General features: G+C 42.2%; 1 protein-coding gene and 2 pseudogenes across 1 annotated transcript; 2 read left to right on the top strand and 1 right to left on the bottom strand.

The window, feature by feature from the left end:
- The first annotated feature begins 370 nt into the window (after positions 1-370).
- Positions 371-10107, top strand: LOC147447267 (uncharacterized; annotated as a pseudogene).
- On the bottom strand, positions 1566-1814 carry LOC147447268 (uncharacterized). Its single transcript, XM_086524290.1, has one exon. The coding sequence runs from the start codon at positions 1812-1814 to the stop codon at positions 1566-1568; it is 249 nt and encodes an 82-aa protein (XP_086380416.1).
- Positions 10108-12549: 2442 nt separating the features above from the next.
- Positions 12550-13065, top strand: LOC147447266 (uncharacterized; annotated as a pseudogene).
- Positions 13066-24305: the final 11240 nt, after the last annotated feature.

Genomic DNA, 24305 nt, shown 5'->3' with positions numbered 1-24305 from the left:
CCCTCTTCCAAATGGCACGAGCGTAAGCACGTAGAGCAAGTGATGTTGTAGCTCACCATGGCCTTGTGTCGATGCAGCTCTCCTCTCCCTCTCCTCTTTTGAAAGAGCTCGCCACTTCTAAGCCTCTGTCCCTGCTCTGGATTGCCAAGCTACATTCGTCGTGAAGAATTGACATCTCTCCACAGCCACCCATAGTTGAGCTCTTCAATTGTAAACCCGGGCAAGTTAGGGTATTGCAATGCAAAAATAGGAGAAATTTGATGCTATCAGTAGGGCAGAGGATCTTCTTGCCATGGCTTCATGATTGGATAGTTGGGGAGATGTGGAAAAGTCTTTATAAACCCGGGCAAGACTGAGAATAAGGGTGACAATGGAAGGGATGGCTTGTCGTTAGGATTTGAATGAACTCCCACCCGTTGAGCAACAGCCACAGTGGATAGATTCTTCAAACCAAATGCTTGGGCGACAAGGCCCTCTTGATATGTATCAAATTTATAGCACCTCTGATAAGGAGATGGATGGGAGAGACTCTAGTGATAGCCACGAATTAATGCAAGATTTGTTTGGAATGGCTCAACAATCATACCTAGATGCTTTTGCATTTACATTTAATCGGTATTTTGCCTTTGATAGACAAGCATGCAGCCTGATAATTGCTTCCATACAAAAAGGGCAAGGACCAACCATAGATTCTCTCAAAGTAGTGGACAAACAGGGCCTCTTGGACTTGAGAAAATGGGAAAGACACATGGTCACCGATGAAGAAGGTAATATGTATCTTGTCAATAGCACTGGAAAGAGGATTCCATGCGTAGAAGATTGGGAAAGAATTGTGTTTTCATGCCACATAAGTGAACATCTTGATTGGACCGCAACCAGGACAGCAATCGCAAAAACATGGTGCACCAACATTAGGATGCATGGTATTTCACTTGAATTTGGAAAGGAGGTCCTTGACCTTTGCTCTTGTGCTACAGTGCCTGGGTTTACATGACAGGGGTGAGAGTGCTAGCAAGAGTGACGTGTGAATTGAGCAGCTCATAGTGGGCTTTGCTGATGTTCAAAAAACACTAGATAGTGTAGTTGTCAACCACAAAGTGTTGTGGTTCATCAACACAGCAAATGCATAGTGCATCACAATTCTTTCAACATCTCATAACTCGGAAATAATACACAGAAGTACTAACATCATACTGAAGGTAAGAGATAGAAGAAATTGATAACTCATAACTAAGATAACAAGAGTGCTTCATTGATCAAGAAGAGCTACAACATCTCTAAATACAATTGCGCCATCACAACTCCCATAACCGACTTATAACCATCATACAAAACAGACTGGTAATAACAACCTCAGTCTTGATATATCATAACTGTTAAATATCCGATTTAAACAACATCCGACTAACTATATCCGATGAAGCACTTCCGACTAACTACTAAATTGGTACTTTGATATGCCTGTCAACACATGGCACAGCCCGGTGGTGGATTTCTCTGAAATCTGACTCGAATCCACATATCCCTTGATCAGCAAGAGATAGACAAAAGAATTCCTGACCATCCTAAACTTCAAACATATCTTTGAGAACTGTTTCAGTATCAGCTTCTTGTATTGTAGTTACCACAGTCTCCTCATTCTTTGTTGCACTGAGTTCTGGAACTTCAATATTTGCAGCATCTGTAATCTCCTTCTGATATTCAACCTCCATTGGCACAGCTTCTCCACTTGACTTCTGAATTTCCTCAGCAGCTTGCAGTGTTTGAACAGGAACATGCACTAGTTTTTTAAGTGCAGAACCACCTTGTACCATGAATTCTTCATCCACCTGCAACTGTTTATCCTTGAACTCTGAAGCTGCTCCTGATAAACATCTTTTTCTTTCTTCAGAGATTCTACTGTCTCTAATAAGGCAGCTTCATGAGAACTGATGAAGCCTGATCTCACAGCCTCATAGGGATACTTGATAACTGATGTCAGCCTTTCTCTCAATTGATATCTTCTTGAGCTAATACTTGCTTTTCCAGAGCTTCCAAAGGTTTCAACCTTTGTTGTAACATTTCATTCTCCACCTGTAACTCTGTATTTCTGCTAGACACCTGATCCAGCTCAGAATTGACTCTGCCTTCCAATTCCTTAGTCCATTCTTGAAACATTCCCAAGGAGAGCTTAACCTTTGCTATCTCTTGTTGATGTAGTTGCAGCTGATCCTGCATCTCTTGTTGATGTTTCTCCTTCTGCTCTACCAATTCCTGCTTCAAGGATTCCACCAACTCCGACTTTTGGTGTAGCATTGCTTTAGATAGACAAGATTCAGCTATATTTTGTAAATGTTCCTCCATATTGTGTTGTTGATACCTTACAAATCCCTGTAATTCCTGCAACATCTTCAGAGCTATTGGTACATCAGTAATAAGCAAATCAGATTTAGTAGAAGTACTAGGACCAGCTAGAGAGAAATCTAATGATTTGGCCACCTCCTGCAAAGCACTATCCAACTTCCTCTTTTTGGGCATGTTAAAAGTTTTGCCTATAACCCTACTAGGAGTTTGTGTCTCAACATCCAAACTCTTGAGCAAATTCCCCATAAGCAGTTTTTGCTCATGACTAGCCAATGCCATCTTGGCCTCATCCTCAGTGTATCCTGCTTCAATAAAATCCTGTATGGTCCTCAGCTTTTCATCCATGCTTTTACTAAACTTTGCTTTGTCAGATATTCTCCCATGTTCCGGCCCAGGACTGACCACATTTATAGGAGTAATGAGAGAAACTGTGACCTCCCCTACATCAACTTTCTGAGCAAAAGCAAACAAAGTAGACAGAAATGCTGCTAACCTGCTACTCAAGTGGGTCTTTCTTCTATCCGAGGTAAAGACTTCTGCATGAATCCTATCATACACCCAATGTGCCCAACTGACCTTCCCCCCATTTTCAGCAAAATACAGTGGTGCCCAATTTTCCTTAGACATGTAGTCATATTTAGCTAGAAAACAAACTCTTTCCAAAAACCATTTCAGTTGTTCTCTCCTCCAATACTCTACATTCTTCAACATAAAGTACTGCCTACCTCCTTCTCTTGGTCCAAATTCTTTTTTCATATCTTCATCTGAACATTTTGGTACTGCAGTAACAGAGGTAAAGGGAAGCTGAAATACCTGAGCTACCACACCTAGACTAAGATGTACCTTCTCAGAAATGGCACCTTTGGATTTTCGTAACAGCTCCATTTGCGTTTTTGCATAAATGTTCCCTTTCCATTGGCCCCAGGGTAGAGTAGCAAATTCATATAAACCTGTTGCCTTCAACCACTTCTCATTCCGTTTTGCCTGACAGTCAATTTCCACCCTGAAATCAATGAAAGGCTCAATTAAGCTTTGCAACATCTTGCTTGATGACATTGGTGTTGATTCTTCCTCAGGTAGCACGTCGACCTCGTCTTCTGGGTCAGATACATCAACTCTGAGCACTACTCCTTTTCTGCGAGGGCGCAGCTTACCAACTTCTCCTTGCTCATCTTCTGGCGACGGTCTCATGACAGAAAGAGGTTTAGGCTTAGCCATAGCTGAAGCAGAAGTAGGAGAAAGCTTAGCAAGTCGTGGAGTATGCATGCGCGCGCTACTTACGTGAATCGCACAAGCGCCAAGGCCTCTAAAAGTGTGTGAGGAAATGATGTCGTCCCTTACTCGTATGATGGAGTTAAGTGGAAGGAACTTTGCACCCTTTTCGACGCAAAATTTGAAATTTAAATATTGTTTAAGTAATCGGATCAGGTGAACTCCGACCCTGTAAACTCCGAGCCAACAAACTCCGATGAAATACAATCCGATCCCTGACATGAATGCAAAGCCTATGCACTCTGATGATAAATCATCAGTGACTTGGTTCATCATTCCTGAAGAGAACTCCACCATTCCACAGAATGCAACCTCTGGTATAATAGGTTTGAGCCAATCCAAATGGGGTGGCTTGCCCTGAAATTTTTTTAACCTGAAACCATTAACAGGTTTCTCTACCCTTGTGCCAAAAACATCTGCTACAATAAAAGTTCCTTGACCTAGGTCTATTATAATCTGATATGGCCCCTTGTACCTTAAATTGAGCTTCCCAGGATGTGGACCTAACCTTGAGTTGTAAAGCATTACCCAGTCACCTACCTGGAAAACCTTAAACTTGACATTCATACTGACCCAAGCTTTCCTTCTTCTCTGAATGACTTCTGATATATAGGAGCTGATCAACCTGTCTTCTTCCAGCTGCATTAAATACTTGCTTCTATGCTGAACTGAGAGCTTTGGAGTCATCTTCTCAGCAGTAATCCTCAGACTAGGTGCTACAAACTCCATTGGTACTACAGCTTCCAAGCCATACACCAATCGGAATGGGGTCATACATGTTGTCACTTTGAAAGCTGTTCTGAATGACCACAGAGCAGAATCCAACTTTACATCCCAATCCCTCTTATTCTCCTGTACAATCTTTTTCAGAATCTTTATAAGAGTCTTATTGGTACTCTCAGCCTGTCCATTAGCTTGGGGATGGTAAGCTGTAGATTTCTTATGCATTATCATGTGGGTTTTTGTTAACTCAGAAATCACCTCATTCAAAAAATGTGTTCCTCTATCACTGACTAACTCTACTGGACATCCAAAACTGGTCATAATGTTGTGATACAAGAACTTTGCCACACTCTGAGCTTTGTTATCTTTCAATGCCACAGCTTCCACCCACTTTGTACAGTAGTCAGTAGCTACTAGAATGTACTTGCATCCCTTACTTGTTGTAGGCTTGACTGGTCCTACAAAATCCATACCCCATTTTTGAAATGGCTCTAATGGCAGTATAGGATGATCTGTCATTCTATCTCTAGAATCAGGTTGACCAAACTGTTGACACACCACACAGCTTTTTGCATAGGTATGAGCATCCTTCAACACAGTTGGCCACCACAAACCAGCTTGGAGTATCTTTTTTCCTGTAATGTCCCCTGAGAAATGTCCTCCTGCTGCTCCATAATGGGCTTCTTGCAACACAGCTGATTGTTCAAAATCTGGTACACACCTTCTAATGACCTGGTCAATTACTTTTCTATATAATTCTCCAGCAATCACTAAAAAGGGTCTGCTTGTTAGGGAAAATTTCCTCCTTTGGTCTATTGTAAACCGTGTTGGCATAACACCATCAGTCAGGAACACCAGCATTTGGTCATACCATGAATCAGAAATGGAACTCTGCACTTCAAATAAATCTGCATCTGGCAACTGATCCGAAATCCCTGTCGGTTGTTCCCCTGTCTCAATCCGACTTAGGTAATCAGCTATTGCATGTTCCTTGCCAGGTGTGTGAACAATAAGGAAGTCAAATTCCTGCAACAATAGCATCCACCTTGCCAATCTACCTGTAAGTAAAGGCTTTTTAATAAGATAAAGCAATGCTTGATGATCCACATGGAATATGACCCTATTGCACAAGAGGTAATGTCTGAATTTGTTTAAAGCATAAGCCATCCCTAATGCCTCCCTCTCAGTCACTGCATAGTTTTTCTCAGCAGATGTAAGCACCCTACTAGCATAGTACACAGGTCTAAACCACCCTTGGGTCTTCTCCTGCATTAAAACAGCTCCAATAGCTATATCCGAGGCATCAACAAACACATGAAATGGCAATACCCAATCTGGAGGTTGTAATATGGGAGCAACTGAGAGCATTTTCTTGAGAATCTGAAATGCTTTTTCCTGTGGTTCAGACCAAACAAACTCTACATGCTTCTTGGTTAAATGGGTAAGAGGCATACATACATTAGCCAGATATTTGATGTACCTGTTGTGCCACTTAACTTGTCCCACAAACCTGTTCAATTCCTTGATATTGCCAGGTGCTTGTGCTGATTGTATTACCTCAATCTTCTTCACATCTATTGACATCCCTTCTTGAGATACCACATGACCCAATAGCACACTACTCCTGACAGCCATCACACTTTTGTAGGGATTAAGGGACAATCTGAACATCCTACATCTTTCAAAACATAATTTCAGATGCTCAAGGTGTAAATCCCTTTGACCAAAAACTGAAAAGTCATCTACAAACACTCTCATGAAATCCTGCAAATAAGGTTCAAATGTCTTATAAGCTGTAAAATTAAAGGATGGTGTTCCATTTTTAAGGCCAAAGTTCATGACAGTAGGTGCAAAGGCTCCCCAATCTGTAATAAAGGCTGTTTTATGTTGGTCCTCCTCTGCAACTTGAATCTGATTATACCCTGAGAAACCATCAAGGAAACTATACATCTCTTTCCTTGCTACTGCATCTAAGATAGCATCACAAAAGGGCATTGGGAAAGGATCTGTAATAGTTGCAGCATTTAACTTCCTGTAATCCACACAAACCCTAATCTTCCCATTCTTCTTTGGTACCACAATGATTGGAGATAACCAAGTGACTTCATGAATAGGCTTGATGAACCCAACTGCCAGTAATTTATCAATTTCCTGCTTAACCTGTTGTGCAAAGTTGGGATTCATCCTATATCTCTGCTGGACAATCGGAATGGCATCTTCTCTCAGATTAATGTGATGTTGATGCAGTAATGGATCAATACCTTTTACATCTGCATAATCCCATGCAAAAAAATCTTTATATTCCAACAATAATTGCCATAACTCTTGTAGGAATTCCCCATCCACATAAATGCTAACCTTAACCATCCTTGGTTCTTCTTCAGTCCCTAAATTCAATTCTTTTAGTTCATCCTGTTGAACCCTTTTAGATCCTCCAAATTGTTTGTTGTAAATTTTTTCCACCATATCTCTGGCATCCCTCTCCTCCTGCTGAACTTCCTCTTTGACACTAGTTGATAGACTCTGATCCATCAGTTTTAGTATGTCGGAACCCTGAATTTCCTGTCCCATGACAGGTTCATCAAAAAGTTCCTCTGTTTCCTGATCCTTCTGCAAAATTCCCTCAATATCAACTTCAAAAACAGGTATGACAGTCGGATTAGCCTGCAAAAAGGCTTCCTCCTCATCATCCTCTACTTCCTCAGCAAGACTGATTGATTGAGCAAACAAGGGTCTTTCTTTTCCACGAATGTGCTTTCTTCCCAACATAGGTATGCTAATTATTTGTTTCCCTTTGGTAAGCACCACCTGATTCTCACCCCAATCCTGTTTCACCTTGGCTAACCTAAACCAAGGTCTTCCCAACAACATCTCATAGGAAGCATCACCTTCCTTCATTCTGAGAACAACAAAATTAACTTGAAATTACATCCCTGCAATCTGAATAGAAGAGTTCCTTAAAATTCCAATTGGCTGAACCCTCCTTTGATCAGCCATTTTAACTTGGAAAGGTGCTGGTTCCAATCTCCCTAAGCCCATTGTGAGATAAACTGACTCAGGTAAGATATTGACACCAGATCCTCCATCTAGCAATACTTCCTCAAATATCTTGTCCTGTAAAGTCACCTTGATAACTGGAACCATGAAATCCACATCAAAAGGATGAATGCTATTCACCCTAGGCTCCTCTTTCTGCCGCATGGAACTTTCATAGTGCTTTCCTAGTAACTTATGTAACAATCTCTCTTTAAATGCTGGAACTATAGAAAGCATTTGGTCTAAAGACAAGTGTAAAGGAGAGTTAATTAATACCTCAAACCAATCTGGTTCAGGTACTTCAACCTGTTTTTTATGTTGTACTGGTGCATCAGAAGATTCTGCATGATCCTCCAAGTGTTGACCTTGCTGCTACTTCTGAACCTGTTTCTGCACCTGATCTCTAACCCCTTTTTGTTGTTCCCAATCAATAGGACCTTTAGCCTTGGATCTTGTCACAGCCAGCACATCAATTTCATCTTCCATATTATCTGGATATTGACAATCATTCTCCACATTGTCATACTCTTCAGTCAGAAGCACTGTTGTTGTTTCATTAGGGGTATCCTGATAAATCGGAATGTCGATAATGATCACATTTGCTTGTGCCCGTGGTTGATTTGGAGGTGGTCGTGGAGGACCTGCTTGCTGATTCTCCTGATTGAATGGAACAACAAGAACACCTCTCTCCTCACGATGTTTTACCCATAAGGCACAACGAAGGCCAACCCAATGTGTAGGGTCACCACAATATACACAAGGCATAACCCCTTGGGGCCTTCTTTGGTTATTATCCTGGTTTCTTCCAGGTCCCCTCTGAAATCCCTGTTCAGGAGGTCTTCCTCTGAATGGAGCCACCTGATTTGCCTCTGTTGAAGCAATACCCCGCCCAGCACCTGTACATGTTTTACCCCTTTGCTTAGGGTTGTACCAGCATTGAGTAGTGGTGTGTCCATCTCTTTCACAAATCTCACAGTACCTTTTCTCTTTAGGTGCTATGACTGAATAGCCAATATTCTTTAATTGTTGAACTATATCAACTTCACCCCCTATTTTGTCCTTCTTCTTCTTCTTAGGACTCTTCTTTTTCTTCGTTTCCTCCTCATCAGATGAACTACCAGTATCCGATTCTTCAGAAGAAGATGTCTCTGACTAGGAACCTGTTTCAGATTCCTTGTCTCCTCTCTTACTAGACTTTGTCATTCCCATCCTCTTCTCAACTCTAGAAGCAGCCTGTACCAAATTATCAAAACCTCCTCCAATGTCAATGCTGGCCACTGCATTTTTAATACCACTCCTCAATCCTTTGAGAAAGTAGCCAACCAACATTTCATTAGTTGGCCTTTCATTTCCTTGCAATCTCTCAACAAATATTCTAAATCTCTGAGCAAAATCTTCTACCAACATTGTCCCCTGTTTGATGCGTCGTAACTTGCTTAAAATATCTGTAGGAGTTTTCTCCTTCCGGAATCTTTGTAGAAAAGCCAAACTAAGTGCAGCATAAGTGGGAAAGTGAGCCATACCATATTGGCTGAACCAGCTCATGGCCTTACCTTCCAAGGTAGCTGCAAATTGCTGTAATTTTATAGGATCTGGAAACATCACCTGGTATCCACTTGCTTGCCAGCGGGTTTCAAATTGTGCTACATGACAATCTGCATCCTCTTTGGGCTTCCCTTTGAATTTGGAGGATTTGATCTGCGGATTAGGAGGTGGTTGAGCCATGGGGATGGGATTTGGGATTCTTACAGGTCTTTGCCTGCTAGATCCTCTCAATGGGTCAAATTGGAGTCGCCTTCTACTTCGTGCAGGTCCTCCTGTCAAGAGTAGTGCCCCCACAAGTTGCCTCACTGCCCTGTCCTCTGCTGCTCCAGAACCCTCCTCCCCAGAATTCACCAGCCGTTCTTGAGGTGGTAGATCAATTTGTTCCTCTACAATCACATCCTCATAGTGGAATGGATCTATATTGCCTGCTCTGGCTTGAGGCCGTGTGTAATATATACGAGAGTGTCTTCTACCTCGCTCGGACATGCATTATCACCAAAATGAGATTCATGAACGGAAGAATAATACCTGATAACTCCATACGTCCTCGGCCACGAGAACTGAACCCGCAGGATTGCCAAATGTGTTGTGGTTCATCAACACAGGAAATGCATAGTGCATCACAATTCTTTCAGCATCTCATAACTCGGAAATAATACACAGAAGTACTAACATCATACTAAAGGTAAGAGATAGAAGAAATTGATAACTCAGAGCTAAGATAACAAGAGTGCTTCATTGATCAAGAAGAGCTACAACATCTCTGAATACAACTGCGCCATCACAACTCCCAGAACCGACTTATAACCATCATACAAAACAGACTGGTAATAACAACCTCAGTCTTGATATATCATAACTGTTAAATATCCGATTTAAACAACATCCGACTAACTATATCCGATGAAGCACTTCCGACTAACTACTAAATTGGTACTCTGATATGCCTGTCAACACAAAGCTAGATTGGTTAGACTAAATTGGGCAATACAAACAGAATGGAAATTTGTGTGCCATCTATTGGGCGACACACGAAGAAAGGGCAAGGAGCGTAGGCCATTCTGCACATCCAAGAAGTGTGGATGCCCCTTCGTGGTTTTTGTGGTTTTTCCAAGACATGAGACAAGGAAGGTCACAATACGGGTATTTGAGAGGTCACAAAGGGCATGTTCCAGGGTCGCAGAGTGACCTATATCACCTTCATGTGCATCCTATGGTGAAGAAGCGATGCATGGAGGATTTGTTTGATGTTGGTACATGTTGCAAGGATGAGTGTATCTAAAGAAGCCATCCACATCAACATGGCATCTCTTGTAGAGCAAGTATCCTATAGATTCTTCATGATTCCAAAAGAAATCCAGATGATGTAATGGAAATGGCCTATGAACTTTGAGAATAGCGGAATTAAGAGAATTAGAGTGAGCATTTTTGTGAGATTACTTTGAGAACATAGGGGTGAACTTAATTGATGGTAGCAACATGAACATAGTACTTAATTAACTTGGCATGAACAATACTTTTGCAAGAGAGACAATATTAGAGAACATGACAATAGTTGAGGACCGGATTTACTTGGAGCCGGTCCCCCCTCCAAAAGGCGTTTGTATTATAGATTCTCCCATCAAGAGAGACTTGTTACAATACAATCTTTGTGTTCCTTGTGACCTTGGTGATGCTATGAAGATGGAAAGCTTCATGCATCACAAGCATAACATAAACTTTGCAAAAAGAATAACTATCCCAAGCCTCAGTCCCAAGGCCTCAAACACCTTCGAAGGTGGAGAGAGCTAGCGGGGAATGAGGGTAGGGAAGAGGAAGAAGAATCATCCATAGGAGAAAGAAATAGTTCCTCACTTATCATCACTCTTCTTGCTTAGCATAGCATAATAGCATGGTAATGAAGATGAAGAAGATGGCAAGCTTAAGCGTTGAAGCATGGCTCTTGGTTGGATTTGCATTCAATAGCCAAGAGTGTTGGTGTAGGCTCTCCACTTCTCAACAAGCTTGGAGAAGGAGATGGAGCTCTTGCACTTTGCACTCCACACAATGAGAGAATGTGTGTGTGTGTGTGTGGGGGGGGGGGGGGGAGAGTATACCCCCCTCTCATGCTTGGTCCACCTCTCTCTCTCTCTCTCTCTCTCTCTCTCGTATTATTTAATTATTTCATTTGGACACGTGTCCTCTTTTTCCTCTTTGAGATAAAGAACTTAATTATTTATTTTTATGTATCTAAATTCTCATTGGATCCCTTTAAAACTTATCCAATAACATTCAAGCACATCATGAGGGCCACATGTGGAGGATCATTTGAACATGTATCTTTTATGCTTATTAAGTCATTTGGTTTCAATTGAATACTTCAAGCACTTAGTCAATCGAGCATGGAAACGTTGATGCCTCTTGAGAATTTATCTTTGAATTGAACACTTCAAGAAACTTAGTCATTTAAGCATGTGAGAAGCACCTCAAGCTTTTGAGCAAGGTTTCCACTAACACTTAGCAAGCCGACAAGCACCTCATGCTTGGGTAGGATTCCCACCTCAAGCTTAGCCCTAGCTTCCCTAAGATCAAAGGAATTTTTAACACTAACTTTTGGAGGTCTTTAATGAAGATAACCCTAAGGTCTTTAAGCTCCATTAGGTAGCATTGCTCTTTAACAGAACATCTCTCATTTGGACCCCTTTAACCTTGGCCCCGTGTTGAGACAGATCCATGAGCACATGTCTATATTATAACCCTTGTTCTTGTTTATTCTCCCACATTAAATGATCAGTTTAATATGAGAAAATCAATTGGGTTGGTTAGATATTAGATTTTATGACATATGATGTCCTACAAATTGCGTGTCGAAGGTCACAATGACCTTTCTATGGTTTTACTTTTTGTGAACTGAAATGTAGCTGGGTTTACACTCGATCGGGTTTATATGTTGTCTGCCTAGGTTTATACTTACCTATGTTAACCATATTCATTACTATAGGAAGTCTTGGAAGTGACGATTGGTCATCAATGTACAGGGAGGCTCTTAAGTTGAGAACAAGGTGCTACACTGTCAGCCCTACAGCCCTGATGTACTTGAGGAGACAAACCGACCCTTCATTCTAGTTATCCAAGATGATTGGATGCTTCGCATGTGTATGTGTTTCTCAAGCAATAGTTCCTAGGCAATAGACTCAACCTTCAAGACAAATGTATTTGGCATGCCCCTGTATGCAACAATGGTACCTAATCAGCATGGTGTTGGCGTACCTGTGTGGTTCATGTTATGCACATGTGATGTAGGAACTGGCCAGGAAAAAGTCGCCTTGAAGATTACTTTGAAACTAGTCCTTCAAAGAATGAACAACATCCGCCAAAGGCATTGGTGATTGATAAGTGCGTCACTTCACTACAAGCCATCAAGAAAGTGGTTGAGTCCGATCCATTTTGCTGGGAAGTGGGTGAAAATAGTAAAATCACCCAAGTTGCATGCATTGTACTAGTATGCTGGTTCCACACAAAGAAAGCTTCGGTGGAGCATTTACTTCCACAGGTGCGACCAAAGGCTTGCTTATGTTTCTTCACCTCTCCATTTTCCATGCTTATGATTGCCTCCCCCCTCCTCGTGTGTTCTTGCAGGTCCCCAAGGAAATGAAGGACCATTTGCATGGTGCAATGGAGAGTATGATGCAATGCCCGATGGAGGAAGAGTTTGACTCGAAGTACAGAGAACTCCTTCAGGAATGCTTGGAGCATGATAACATATTAAGATACATTAGCAATGGATGGGCTGCAAAGACATGCACTTGGCATTAATTGTGGCCAAAGTTCGGCCGGCTCTTCCCTCATGGGCCCGTTGACACCACGAATTTGGTGGAGAGACTTTGGTAGTACATAAAGTATACCTTGTTGGATGCACGGATCAATCGATCAGCCTTGGACTTGTTGCATGCCCTTATTGGCGATTCAATCACAAGAACGCGGATGGGTGGTACTGCGGTGGAGTTCTTCAAACAAAAACAAGAGATTGAAATTGCCCCTCTATTTTTTGTATGCCATGGTTTACCTTTTGCCATTGCTTGGGTTCACATTTGGAGTAATAGTGCCTTTATACTGCAATATGAGAAATTGTGTCCTTTTTTGTACTTGCTTGGGTTTACATTCTGAGTAACTGTGTCTTTATACTGCATTTTGAGTATCTGTGTTTTTGGTTTACGTCCTTGCCTATGTCTACACTCTGAGTAACTGTATCTTTATACTGCATTCTGAGTAACTGTGTCCTTGGTTTAGTTCCTTGACTGGGTTTACACTATGAGCAACTGTATTTTATCGTGCATTCTGGGTAACTATGTCTTTGGTTTATATCTTTGCCTGGGTTTACATTCTGAGTAATTGTGTCCTTGGTTTGGTTCCTTGACTCGGTTTACACTCTGAGTAACTGTATTTTTATCCTGCATTCTAGGTAACTGTGTCTTTGGTTTATGTCCTTGCTTGGTTTATAGTTTGACTAACTGAGTCTTTATACTGTTGGAATTAGGGTTGCAGAGAAATGCACACAGCTTGGAGAAGACGAAGGAAGCTCAAGGCACACAATAGAGAGTGTGTTACTTAGTATGCAATGGAAAGATGGATAGCCCTAGAGTGATGGGCGTATATACAATGCTCGGGGGGGAAAACCTCCTAAAGAGGGAAAAAATGCCCCGACGGTCCTATGTGTTCACACACATCACTACCACATGTATATGGTAACAAATCCCCCCTGGAGTGATGCGGTGAATGAGAGCTGGCACATGAGTAAAGGGAAGTGCCATGCCCTGAGGACATGATCAGTCCACAAAGGGGAGTAAGCCCAAAGCTTTGCGGAAAGCTTCAAGCTTCTCACGAGACAATGCCTTTGTGAAAAGATATGCAAGGTTGTCCTGTGTTGGCACATAAACCAAGCTGATCTCTCCTGCTGAGAGCCTCTCCCTGACATAGTGGTAATGCACCTCAATGTGCTTTGTGCGAGCATGAAAAACTGGGTTCCTCGCAACCCTGGGCGATCACTTTTTAGAATGTGTATGATATCACGTGAGTTAACCGGAGAGGATTATTAAAAGACCAAAATGTATAAAAATGTATACATACAGAGGGGGGTGGGGGTTTTTTAAATAGGCTCACAGTGTAAGTATAGTATGTATATCGGGGTATTATTAATTACCTCTTGAACGCATGTGATATAGGGGTCTTTTGATAAGTGACTGCCCCGGGCTCGCAACTGCCAATGCGCTCTGACTGTCAGTGTAGATAATGTTGGCAGTGTCTTGTCCAACACCCAAATCATCCATAAGGCGTCTGAGCCATACACACTCAATTGTAGCTGTGAAGACTACCCTATACTCAGCCTCACAACTCGAAGTGGCCACAGAAGGTTGCTATCTTGCTCAACCATGATATACACGAACTGCCAAGCATGAAACAAAAACCACTTGTGGACACTCGCGTGTCAAAACAACCAGCCCAATATGAGTCCGAAAAAGCATGTAAGTTTGGCGGCAATGATCCCCCCTTGGGATAAAACAAGCCAATATGTAAAGTGCCACTAAGGTAGCGAAAAATCCTCTTGACAGCCTGCCAATGCTTAGACCCTGGGCTATGCATAAATCTGCTGACTTGTGAGACTACAAATTGAATATCTGGCCTCGTGTTGCATACATAAATGAGGCAGCCAACAACAGTTTGGTAAAGAGTGACATCAGCAGGATCGTTAGCATCATGTAGACTCAATTTTAAACCTGTTTCCATGGGAGTGGCAATAGGTTTGCAATCCTCAAGTCCAAGCTTACATAGCAATGTCTGACACAAGGCAATACCACCATCACACTGCTTAAACTGTATACCCAAGTAATGATGCAACAGCCCCAAATCTTTCATCTGAAAGTAGCATTCAAATCAGCCTTAAATTCAACAATATGTCTCTCATTTGGTCCAGTGATCAGCAAATCATCAACATAAAGAACCACGATGAGAAGTACATCACCCTCACGCTTTACATACAATGTGCTTTCTGTTTGACTGTTACGAAAGCCTTGTTTGACCAAATGAGTGTTAGCTTTCTCATACCAAGCACGAGGAGATTGCTTCAACCCATACAAAGCCTTCTTACATCTGCACTTTGTCCTCTTGTCCTTTTATGACAAAACCACGAGGCTGCGTTACAGAAACTTCCTCAAATATGTCACCATTCAAGAAAGCAGTAACAATTTCTGATTGATGTACATCCCAACCAAAATGAGTTGTCAATGCACATAGGAAACACACAGTAGTCATACGACAAGTGGGAGCAAAAGTATGTTCATAATCTATGCCCTTTTGTTGTGCATAGCCCTTTGCAACAAGTCGAGCCTTATGGCAATCGATCTCACCATCCGGATTTTGTTTCAACTTGTAAACCCAGTTCGTACCAATGGCCTTTTTGCCAGGAGGCAAATCACATAAAGTCCATGTGTAATTTTCTATAAGTGCATCATATTCTGATTGCATGGCAACCATCCAATTTTCTGAATTCTGTGCTTCATCAAAAGACAGAGGCTCCTCAACATCATGTAAGCTAGACACAGCCAAAGCATAACAATCTGATGCATAAGATGCATGGCGAGAGCCTGAACGAGTACGAGTAGACAAAGGTGCATCCAATTTACTGTCACACAAAGTGTGCACCAGTCATTTTGGCATACCTCTAGCCTGCTCATTTTCAACCCTTTTCTCATCAAGTACATCATGTACATCTGCATCAGTAATAGGCTGATCTGTAACATTTTCAAAAACCCCCATAGGCTGTACATTTGCCTCATTGGAACTTACATTCGTATTTCCACCACTGAAAAGAGCCAACAAAGTGTCATAAATGTCATGTGAGCTTACAGTACTGTCTCTAGTACATGACAGCAAGGGCTGAACAGAATCTTCCACAAACACTACATCCCGTGAAACCAGAATACGCTTTGTTTGCGGATGATATAACCTGTAACCTTTGCTTTCAGCACTATAACCAACAAAAATACATTTGACAGCCTTATCGTCCAAATTTTTTCCGCTGTGTTTGTGGCACCAAAGCATATGCCAAACAGCCAAAAACACGCATGTGCTCAATAGAAGGCTTTCTATCATGCCATGCTTCATATGGAGTAATAGACTGCAAAGCTTTCATTGGACACCTGTTAAGTACATAACTGGCACACATGATGGCCTCAAGCCAAAAAGAATGCGACAAAGCTTGACTTTTGACCATACATCATGCCATTTCCGTTAGTGACCTGTTTTTCCTCTTAGCAACATCATTTTGCTGAGGTGTATAAGGTACTGTACATTGGTGTTTTATCCCACGACTAGCCAGAAATGCATTGAATTCATGAGACATATACTCCCCCCCTCGATCGGAATGGAGGGTGCCCATAGTACATTTCGAGACATTTTCAGCCATAGCCAGAAATTGTTTGAAGCACATAAAAACTTCGGACTTCTCTTTAAGCGAAAATACCCATGCATGCCTAGAGTAATCATCAATGAAACTCAGGAAGTAAAGGTAATTGCCCAAGGACAGAGTTTGCATGGGCCCACAAACATCACTATGCACAAGCTGCAACCTGCATGTGGCCTGAACTGAACCATCCTTTGGAAACTTAGAACGCCTCATCTTACCCAAAATACAGCCTTCACAAACATGTTTGATAGGTGCTTCAAGAGGCGGCAAAGAAGCAACCATATCAGATTTCTGCAAACGCAGCAAACTGGCAAAATTCAGATGACCAAAACGTGCATGCCAAAGTTTTGCATCTGAAATAGCCCTTGAATCTGCAATAGCATTTGCAAAATTTTGTCCACACTTGTCATACAAAGTGAGCTTATACAGCCCACGACACAAAAGCCGAGATGCAACAATTTCATCACCAAAACTGAGATCATGAACTGTACAACTGTCATCCACAAATTTGACTACAAGTCCAAGTCTAGCAAGTGCGGATACAGACAAGAGATTCTTCTTGATCCCAAGTACATAAAGTGCATCAACAAGTGTGAAGGAACTGCCATTAGCAGCAGTGAGCACAATCTTTCCAACTCCCTGAACTGGATAAGAGGCGTTGTTGGCACAAGTGACTGAATTCCCATGAGGGACAGACTCGAGAGAGGTAAACAATTCACGATGTGAGGTAATGTGCTTTGTAGCACCACTGTCGAAATACCACACATGTGAATCTGCAACAACTGACAAGCATGCATCATGGACAGCAGGATTGTAAGTGCACTCTGCGCTAAAAGCCCATTCTGCATCAACATCAGGAACACAGTCTCCTTTCACAGAAGACTCAACAATGGCTGCATTTGTAGTGGAACCAGCATTTGCAGTGGAACCACCCTCCTTCTTCTTAGCCTCTTTGGCCTTCAACTTAGGACATGACTTAATCAAGTGATCATTAGCTTTACAATAATGGCAACGCATCTTCTTTTTGCCCTTATCACACCAGAATTTCCAGACGAATTGCTGCCAGCAGAAGCATTAGGAACAGAAGTTTTGCCACTCGCAGCAAAACCATAAGAAGTGGCCGCATTGTTGTTACCACCCTTTCTTTGAGAAGCAATAAAAGCCTGTTCAACTGCACACTGCCTAGTTCTATTTTTTCTGGAAAGTGACTCTTGCAATAGCAATGTGCATAATGCATCAAACTTGACAACTTCAGGATTTCCTTGGGTCATCAGTCTCCAAGTACTAGCAAAAGTCTGGTAGGAATCTGGTAAGGCATCAGGAACAGTCTGCACAAGGGAACTGTCTGAAATGACTTCACCTGCAGAAATAAGTTGCTCATTGATATCCTTGACACCAGCAAGGAAAGTGTCCATATCATCTTCCTCATGCATAATCTTCAACTTCAGCTCTTTACGCAGCAAAGCAATTTTAGCCTCATTGCTGTTTGCATAAAGACCCGTTAGAATATCCCAAGCCTGTTTTGCAGATTTTGCTGAACGAATGTGAGGAACAATGGTGCGCTTTACAAACGACACAATCAATGCATGAGCCTGTTCATCCTTTACATCCCAACGAGCTTGTTCTACCGTAGGCAAAACAACTCTAATAGCAGCAAGACCTGCAACATCCTCAACATTGCCTACATCCTCAGAACCAGGACGTACATCAATGCCGTGCACAATGTTCCAGTCGACCTTTGACACAAGAACATGTTGCATCATATAAGCCCACATAGGGTAGTTGTCCCCATCCAACCTGTCCTTAGTAGCAAACATCTTGAACACATATGTGTTGTTGTCAGCCATGGTAAATGCTGCACCTGATGTGAAAACTGCCCGAAAATAGGAGAAATGGAGCGGGAACAACACGTGCTATATAGCACAAACCGTAGAAGACTATGAGGCACTTGTTATGCAGAAAACGGCACTGACAAAAATTCTGCACAAAATGACGAAATAGCCTGTGCAGTACTGCCTGTAGTGGAAACGGAAGCCGGAATGAGCTCGAATCAAAAATCTGAGCAGACTAAGCACTCCGAGCAATCCCAAAACAAATTTTCCAACCTGCGAACACTTGCCAAAGCTCACTAAAATCGGAGAAAGTGAGCAGGCGTGTGCTGGAGTAGCTGGCGACTAAGCCCGGGAGGACGCAACCTGCTCTGATACCAATTGTTGGAATTAGGGTTGCAGAGAAACGCACATAGCTTGGAGAAGACGAAGGAAGCTCAAGGCACACAATAGAGAGTGTGTTACTTAGTATGCAATGGAAAGATGGATAGCCCTAGAGTGATGGGCGTATATACAATGCTCGAGGGGAAAAAACCTCCTAAAGAGGAAAAAATTGCCCCGGCGGTCCTAGTGTGTTCACACACATCACTACCACATGTATATGGTAACATATACTACTTTCCTTTTGTATTTGACTCAGGTAAACACAACATGTATGGGAATGACAAGGGGCGAACGAAACACGTGTTGGGTGGAGAACAAATGCTTTGCAGATATGTAAGTGACCCATCAACCATTGAAGTGATTGAGGAAGTGGCCCTCCTTTTCAAGGTGTTGAGTGTGTCATGCCACGAGATATGGTATCATGTCAGCCTGCAATCCTCTTATTGTGATTATGCAGATTGGGCAAGCATGTGCAAGCACCTATATGGCATGCGACTAGTAGTAAGAGACTTCTTTCCTCATTTGTGGCGTATTCTCCCAATCGTTGACACAACTAGGGAAATGGCGATGGAGAATACACAAGAGGACGTTGGCTCCATAATTGGAGGGCCCGATGAGCCTCCCAATGACATGGTCATGTAACGGTCCTTTTTGTCGCATATCCTCAACCAATGCATTGAAGATTTGAAGAGTGTGTTAAATGAGATTGAGAAACATATCCCATCTTTTGATGAGGGGCAGGTACAATCATTGATAGGGTAGGTACAATTGGATTATTCATGTCTTTCAGATGAAAGGGCTCCCAAGGAGATCGAATTGCCAAAGAAGGAAAGCATTTTAGAAATTCAGGGGCATGTGACAGCCACCCGACTCGGGCATGGACAACGGAGAGTTGTAAATGATGAGACAATCATAACGGTGCCTATTCAACCCTTGAGAGTAACGGGAAAGCTTAGGAAGAAACATCAAAGGGGTCAAAAGCGAGTGCGCTTTGCAAAGAGAAATCAAGTGTATAGCCATCATTGTTGCACCAAGACCTTCTTGGTGGATCAAAGTGTGGCATCATGCCAAGTGATATTGCCACTCACTTCACGACATGGGGCATGAGTTACACATGGTGCTTTAATTGGTCGGAGAGTATTGTACAAGGACTCCAACTCTCATGAATGCCTCATTGCATCAATGTCATGTGGTTCAAACAAGGACGAAGAGCATGCTTTCACACTGACCTTGGCCACTGGACATAGCATTGAGAATGTGTGGGCATCAAGGCATCACATTGTACTTTTGTGAAAAACTCTAAACTTTTTCGAGTTTCACTTTGTGCTTTTATCTAAATATTGGGATTTTTAAAGTTTTTTGTCAATTCTTTTAAAGTTTTAAACAAACATTGTAAATTTTTTGAAACCAAAATATGCAATGTTACCCGTGTTTCCAAAAACTTGTGTTTTTGCCTTAGCTTTCCCTTTTGTGTGGACAATTGTACATATGCCCACAAAGAATGAAGAGAGAGAGAGAGAGAGAGAGAGAGAGAGAGAGAGAGAGAGAGAGAGAGAGAGAGAGAGAGAGAGAGAGAGAGAGAGAGAGAGCTCATTGATTTGGTCAAGGTACACACTGACGACAACCCAGCAGATGCTTTGACGAAAGGCTTAGCTTTGTACAGGTTTACACATTGCAGTGAGTTGATGGGTATAGTGTTGAAGCCAGTATATTGCTTCACGGTTGTACATACCAAGTCACTTGGGCTGCGTTGGCCTTCAAGTGGGAGTTTGTTGGGATTCAGGCCAACTGGCTGGACATCCCACTTACTACTAACCCATCTACTAACTTAACCTATATACACTTATTCTTTAATACACAAAAGAATAAGGAGCTGCAACAGGATTATGTTGCTCTGTGCGCTCCACCCAAAGCACGTCTCTCTCTGCTCTTGCACTTGCACTCACACACGCTTCCCGTGGCACCTTCAGAGGACTGATCAAGGAGCACCTCAACAACCCAAAGGACCTTGTTATAAGTGTGGTGGTGTCTAATTCTAGGGACTTGCTATACGTTGTGTGCGAGCCGCAAGGCTACAAAGCACACAACCTGACAGATGCAAACAAGATCTACGTCTATAAGGTGGTGTGTCACTCACCTCCTACAGTGATGCCACTTAGGGACTCCGTGTGCATGCAGAGAAGAAGAAGCTACTGTGTTGTCGCTCGTCCTTCTCTGTGTCACCGTGCCGATGCTTGATCTCTCTCTCTCTCTCTCTCTCTCTCTCTCTCTCTCTCTCTCTCTCTCTCTCTCTCTCTCTCTCTCTCTCTCTCACACACACACACACACACACACACACACATACACACACACACACACACTCACTCACTCACACGCTCATAAACATGCAAGAAGAGGTGAAGCCAGAGAAGAGCTTGCACATTTTGAATGCCTTAAAAGCCCTAGTTTACAGCCTTATCTAGGGCTTGTCGTCCTTTTCACGTACGGGCACCCAAATTTTGTCAGTCAGTGCTAAATGGGTCTAGTATCACCAGGCTTTTACTATAAACCTCTTGGATCAACAAGCCCGTCCCATGACTAAACATATGCACAAAAGAATAATGGTGGCATCATGGGTTAACAAGTGGTGACCACCTGATGAGAGACTACATGATGAAATCATTAGAGTGAAATATTGCCTTGAGTGTGGGATCAGTCATCCGATTCCTGATTGCCCAAAGGAATCTAACAAAGGAGAAAAAGTAACATTGAATATACTCGAGGCAATACCATCTTGTAGTGGGTCAAAAACAGAATATGTGATACCAATCCAGGTGATCACAAGAGCCCAAGCTCAAAAAATGGCAAACAAACCTATCATAGAAGAACCAAAGACTAATGCACCTAGCATTGAATGAAAAAGTCAGTGAAACTTGTGGAAAGCTAGGACGGAACATGAATAGACTTCCTTAGCCGAAGAACTAAAACAAACAAGAGAAAACTAGAAGGAGAAACAAACAAGGAAAAGGGAACCCCTGAGGTATTACCAGAGCCAAGCATAGTTGAAAAAACCAAGAGTTCTAGTTCAAGAGGATCCATATTGGTAGAAATGGTCAACAAACCATTAGAAACCCTCCTTAAATCCTATGACACACGGCTTAGAAACAATCAAACTCAATAATAAAGGTGGATGACATATCCATATGCAAAACTAGAGAAGCAAAGGCTTGAAATGTATCAAAAAATGATTCAAACAACCCAAGCTTTACTAGAACCTCTAGTTAAAAAACCTAAAGATGCGATCCTTGTCCCACCAGCACTAATGATTCCACAAAACCAGGAGCGAATAGAGCCAGATTCTAATCAGAAGCATCGACCAAAACTCAAAGAACCAGCATCAAAACCAAGGGTAGTGTTGAATACCACAGAAAACTCTTCTTGGGATTCCACCTTGGTATACAAGAGGAGTGTAGAGAAATAGATGGTCAGAGATGCCAATGAAAGTGAACTAAGCAAATGCGTAAACCAGACCAATGAGGGAAGAAGAGTGTTTTTTCCACCAATAGATGAATTTGAGACAGGATCTTAAATAAATCTTGAGATGCAAACATATTGGGGAGACCAAGGATCTGTTCAATCTATAGACAACCAACCCCATTTTCTAAGAGCACTAATGTCCTATATGGGAGAGCACAAGGCCAAATGAGATGTTGTTGCAATCCCATCACAGAGACTCTCTTCCTAGAAAGTCATCGACTCAAAAGGGCTGATAGACATTTTGTCAACACGTGTGATGTGCACAATAATGTTAGCCAAACTATTACGAATACCATCAAACATATCAGGCAAGCGAAGACCTTTCAACTTGTAGGTAGATGCTTGTACCATCTAGGTCTCGATGAAATATTGCTACTATGCATTGGTCCAAAATAATATGAGTGCTATCTCATGGAAACCCATGTACTGAACATAGCCTTCCATTGTTCTCAAAGGAAGACACACTAATGCCTAGAGCAACTTGGAGTGTATTGGCTTGATTCGCATGCGAATGTGCATAGATATGTTTTAAAATGTGCTTGTTAACCCTCACGGCTCATGGACACCCTATCACCTACGACATATGTTGTATTATTTACTTGGTAGTGTCAGGTATCGGGCTTGTCCGTCCAATAGGAATGGTTAAGAGTGATCGCCAATGAGAGGCACACTCTAAAATTGGAACATTCAAGGGATTAGTTGGCTAAGCATGGGCACCCAAGTGTGAATGGGGCGAGCCCATATAAAAGTCAACTAAACCTAAAATTCACTGATTCTCTCATTTGTGCGATTGAAGAGTGCTCTTGCTCCATCTCCATCTTCTTCTTCTTCATCTCCTTGTGTGTGTGTGTGTGTGTATGCGTGAGAGAGAGAGAGAGAGAGAGAGAGAGAGAGAGAGAGAGAGAGATAGTGATCGAGCATTGCGGCGGCGAGGCGGTTGAGCGCGGCGTCTCCCTCTTCTTCACGACAAGAAATCCTCCACGATAGCAAGCGTAGAACGGTGAGTGACACACCATCGCCATCTTTGAGCTTACTAGTTTAGGCTCGTTGTGTGCTTGGAGCCATTTGTGGCTCGCACACAGTGTATCGGCAAGTTCCTTGCATTGACACGTGCGACATACGCGCACATTTTTGGCACTGCTGCCAGGGAATGCCATACACTAAGCTTGAATGGCACTCTGTGCTTCTTTTGTGGTGCAATTTCAATTGTAGGAAAGGTAGGGAAGGAAGGTGTGTGTGTTGAGAAGAAGGATTTTGTGTTGCTAGTGTGTATTTCTTTGTTAATGAAGTTTTGAAAGGTTACTGCGTTTTCTCTGTGATAAGGTCTTAGTATTAAGGTTGTTAGTTTTGTGTAATGTAAAGTAAAGTAAGTAGGAAGTAGATCTGTGAGAGCTAATGAAGTGTGTTAGTGTGTAACAATAGGTGTATTAGTTGTAAGTAGGTAGGTAGAGTGTGTGTGTGCTTGCGCACAGGCCGCAGCGACCTTATCTCCAAATAAAAAATAAAAATAAAATAAAGTAATAAGGTCGCGCGCAGGCCGCGGCGACCTTATCCCCAAATAAAAAATAAAAATAAAATAAAGTAATTAAAAGTAATAAGGTCGCGCGCAAGCCGTGGTGACCTTATCCCCAAATAAAAAATAAAAATAAAATAAAATAATACAAGTAATAATAATAAAAATTTAAAGGTAGGACCGGGATCGGGAATATCTCATAGACCCAAGCCTATACCCAAGCCCAAGCTCACGCTCAGGCTCAAGCCTCAGTCGCCCTTTGAAATTACGTATTTTAGTCTCACACGTAGCTAAAAATAGATTTTTTGAGGACCAACGGAGGGTGACCGAACGTTGTGCTATAAAGCACACTGCGACCCTCTCGCGACCCTCGGAGTGATACGCTCGTTTTGAGCTATCACACACTTTAATAAAAAATAGATCATTCAAAAATATTAAAAAACATAAAAAAAACGAATGAAAACGGACGCCTAAAAAAGTAAGCGGTTAACCTTCGAGGTTATTCGCCGATGCTTGTAGGATGCCAAAGGCACATGCATCTGCGCTTTGGTTGTATTCTAGAGACGGAGCAACTAGATAGAATTTCGACTTATGCGAGTTCTCAATGTCCACCTACCTTAGGTTCCGGGCCCTCGGCGGGGACCCAAGGTAGTACAAACCAAGACCCGAGCATAGCGGCTAGTGACTCTTCCTCTGACTACGA

Source organism: Adiantum capillus-veneris, chromosome 11 (genome assembly GCF_014529385.1).
Source record: "Adiantum capillus-veneris isolate H3 chromosome 11, ASM1452938v2, whole genome shotgun sequence".
Lineage (NCBI taxonomy): Eukaryota > Viridiplantae > Streptophyta > Polypodiopsida > Polypodiales > Pteridaceae > Adiantum > Adiantum capillus-veneris.
This window is presented reverse-complemented; position numbering and strand designations above follow the sequence as displayed.

Excerpts from the sequence above, each read along its gene's own strand:
- LOC147447268 (XM_086524290.1), bottom strand. The coding sequence starts at position 1,814 with ATGGTACAAGGTGGTTCTGCACTTAAAAAACTAGTGCATGTTCCTGTT.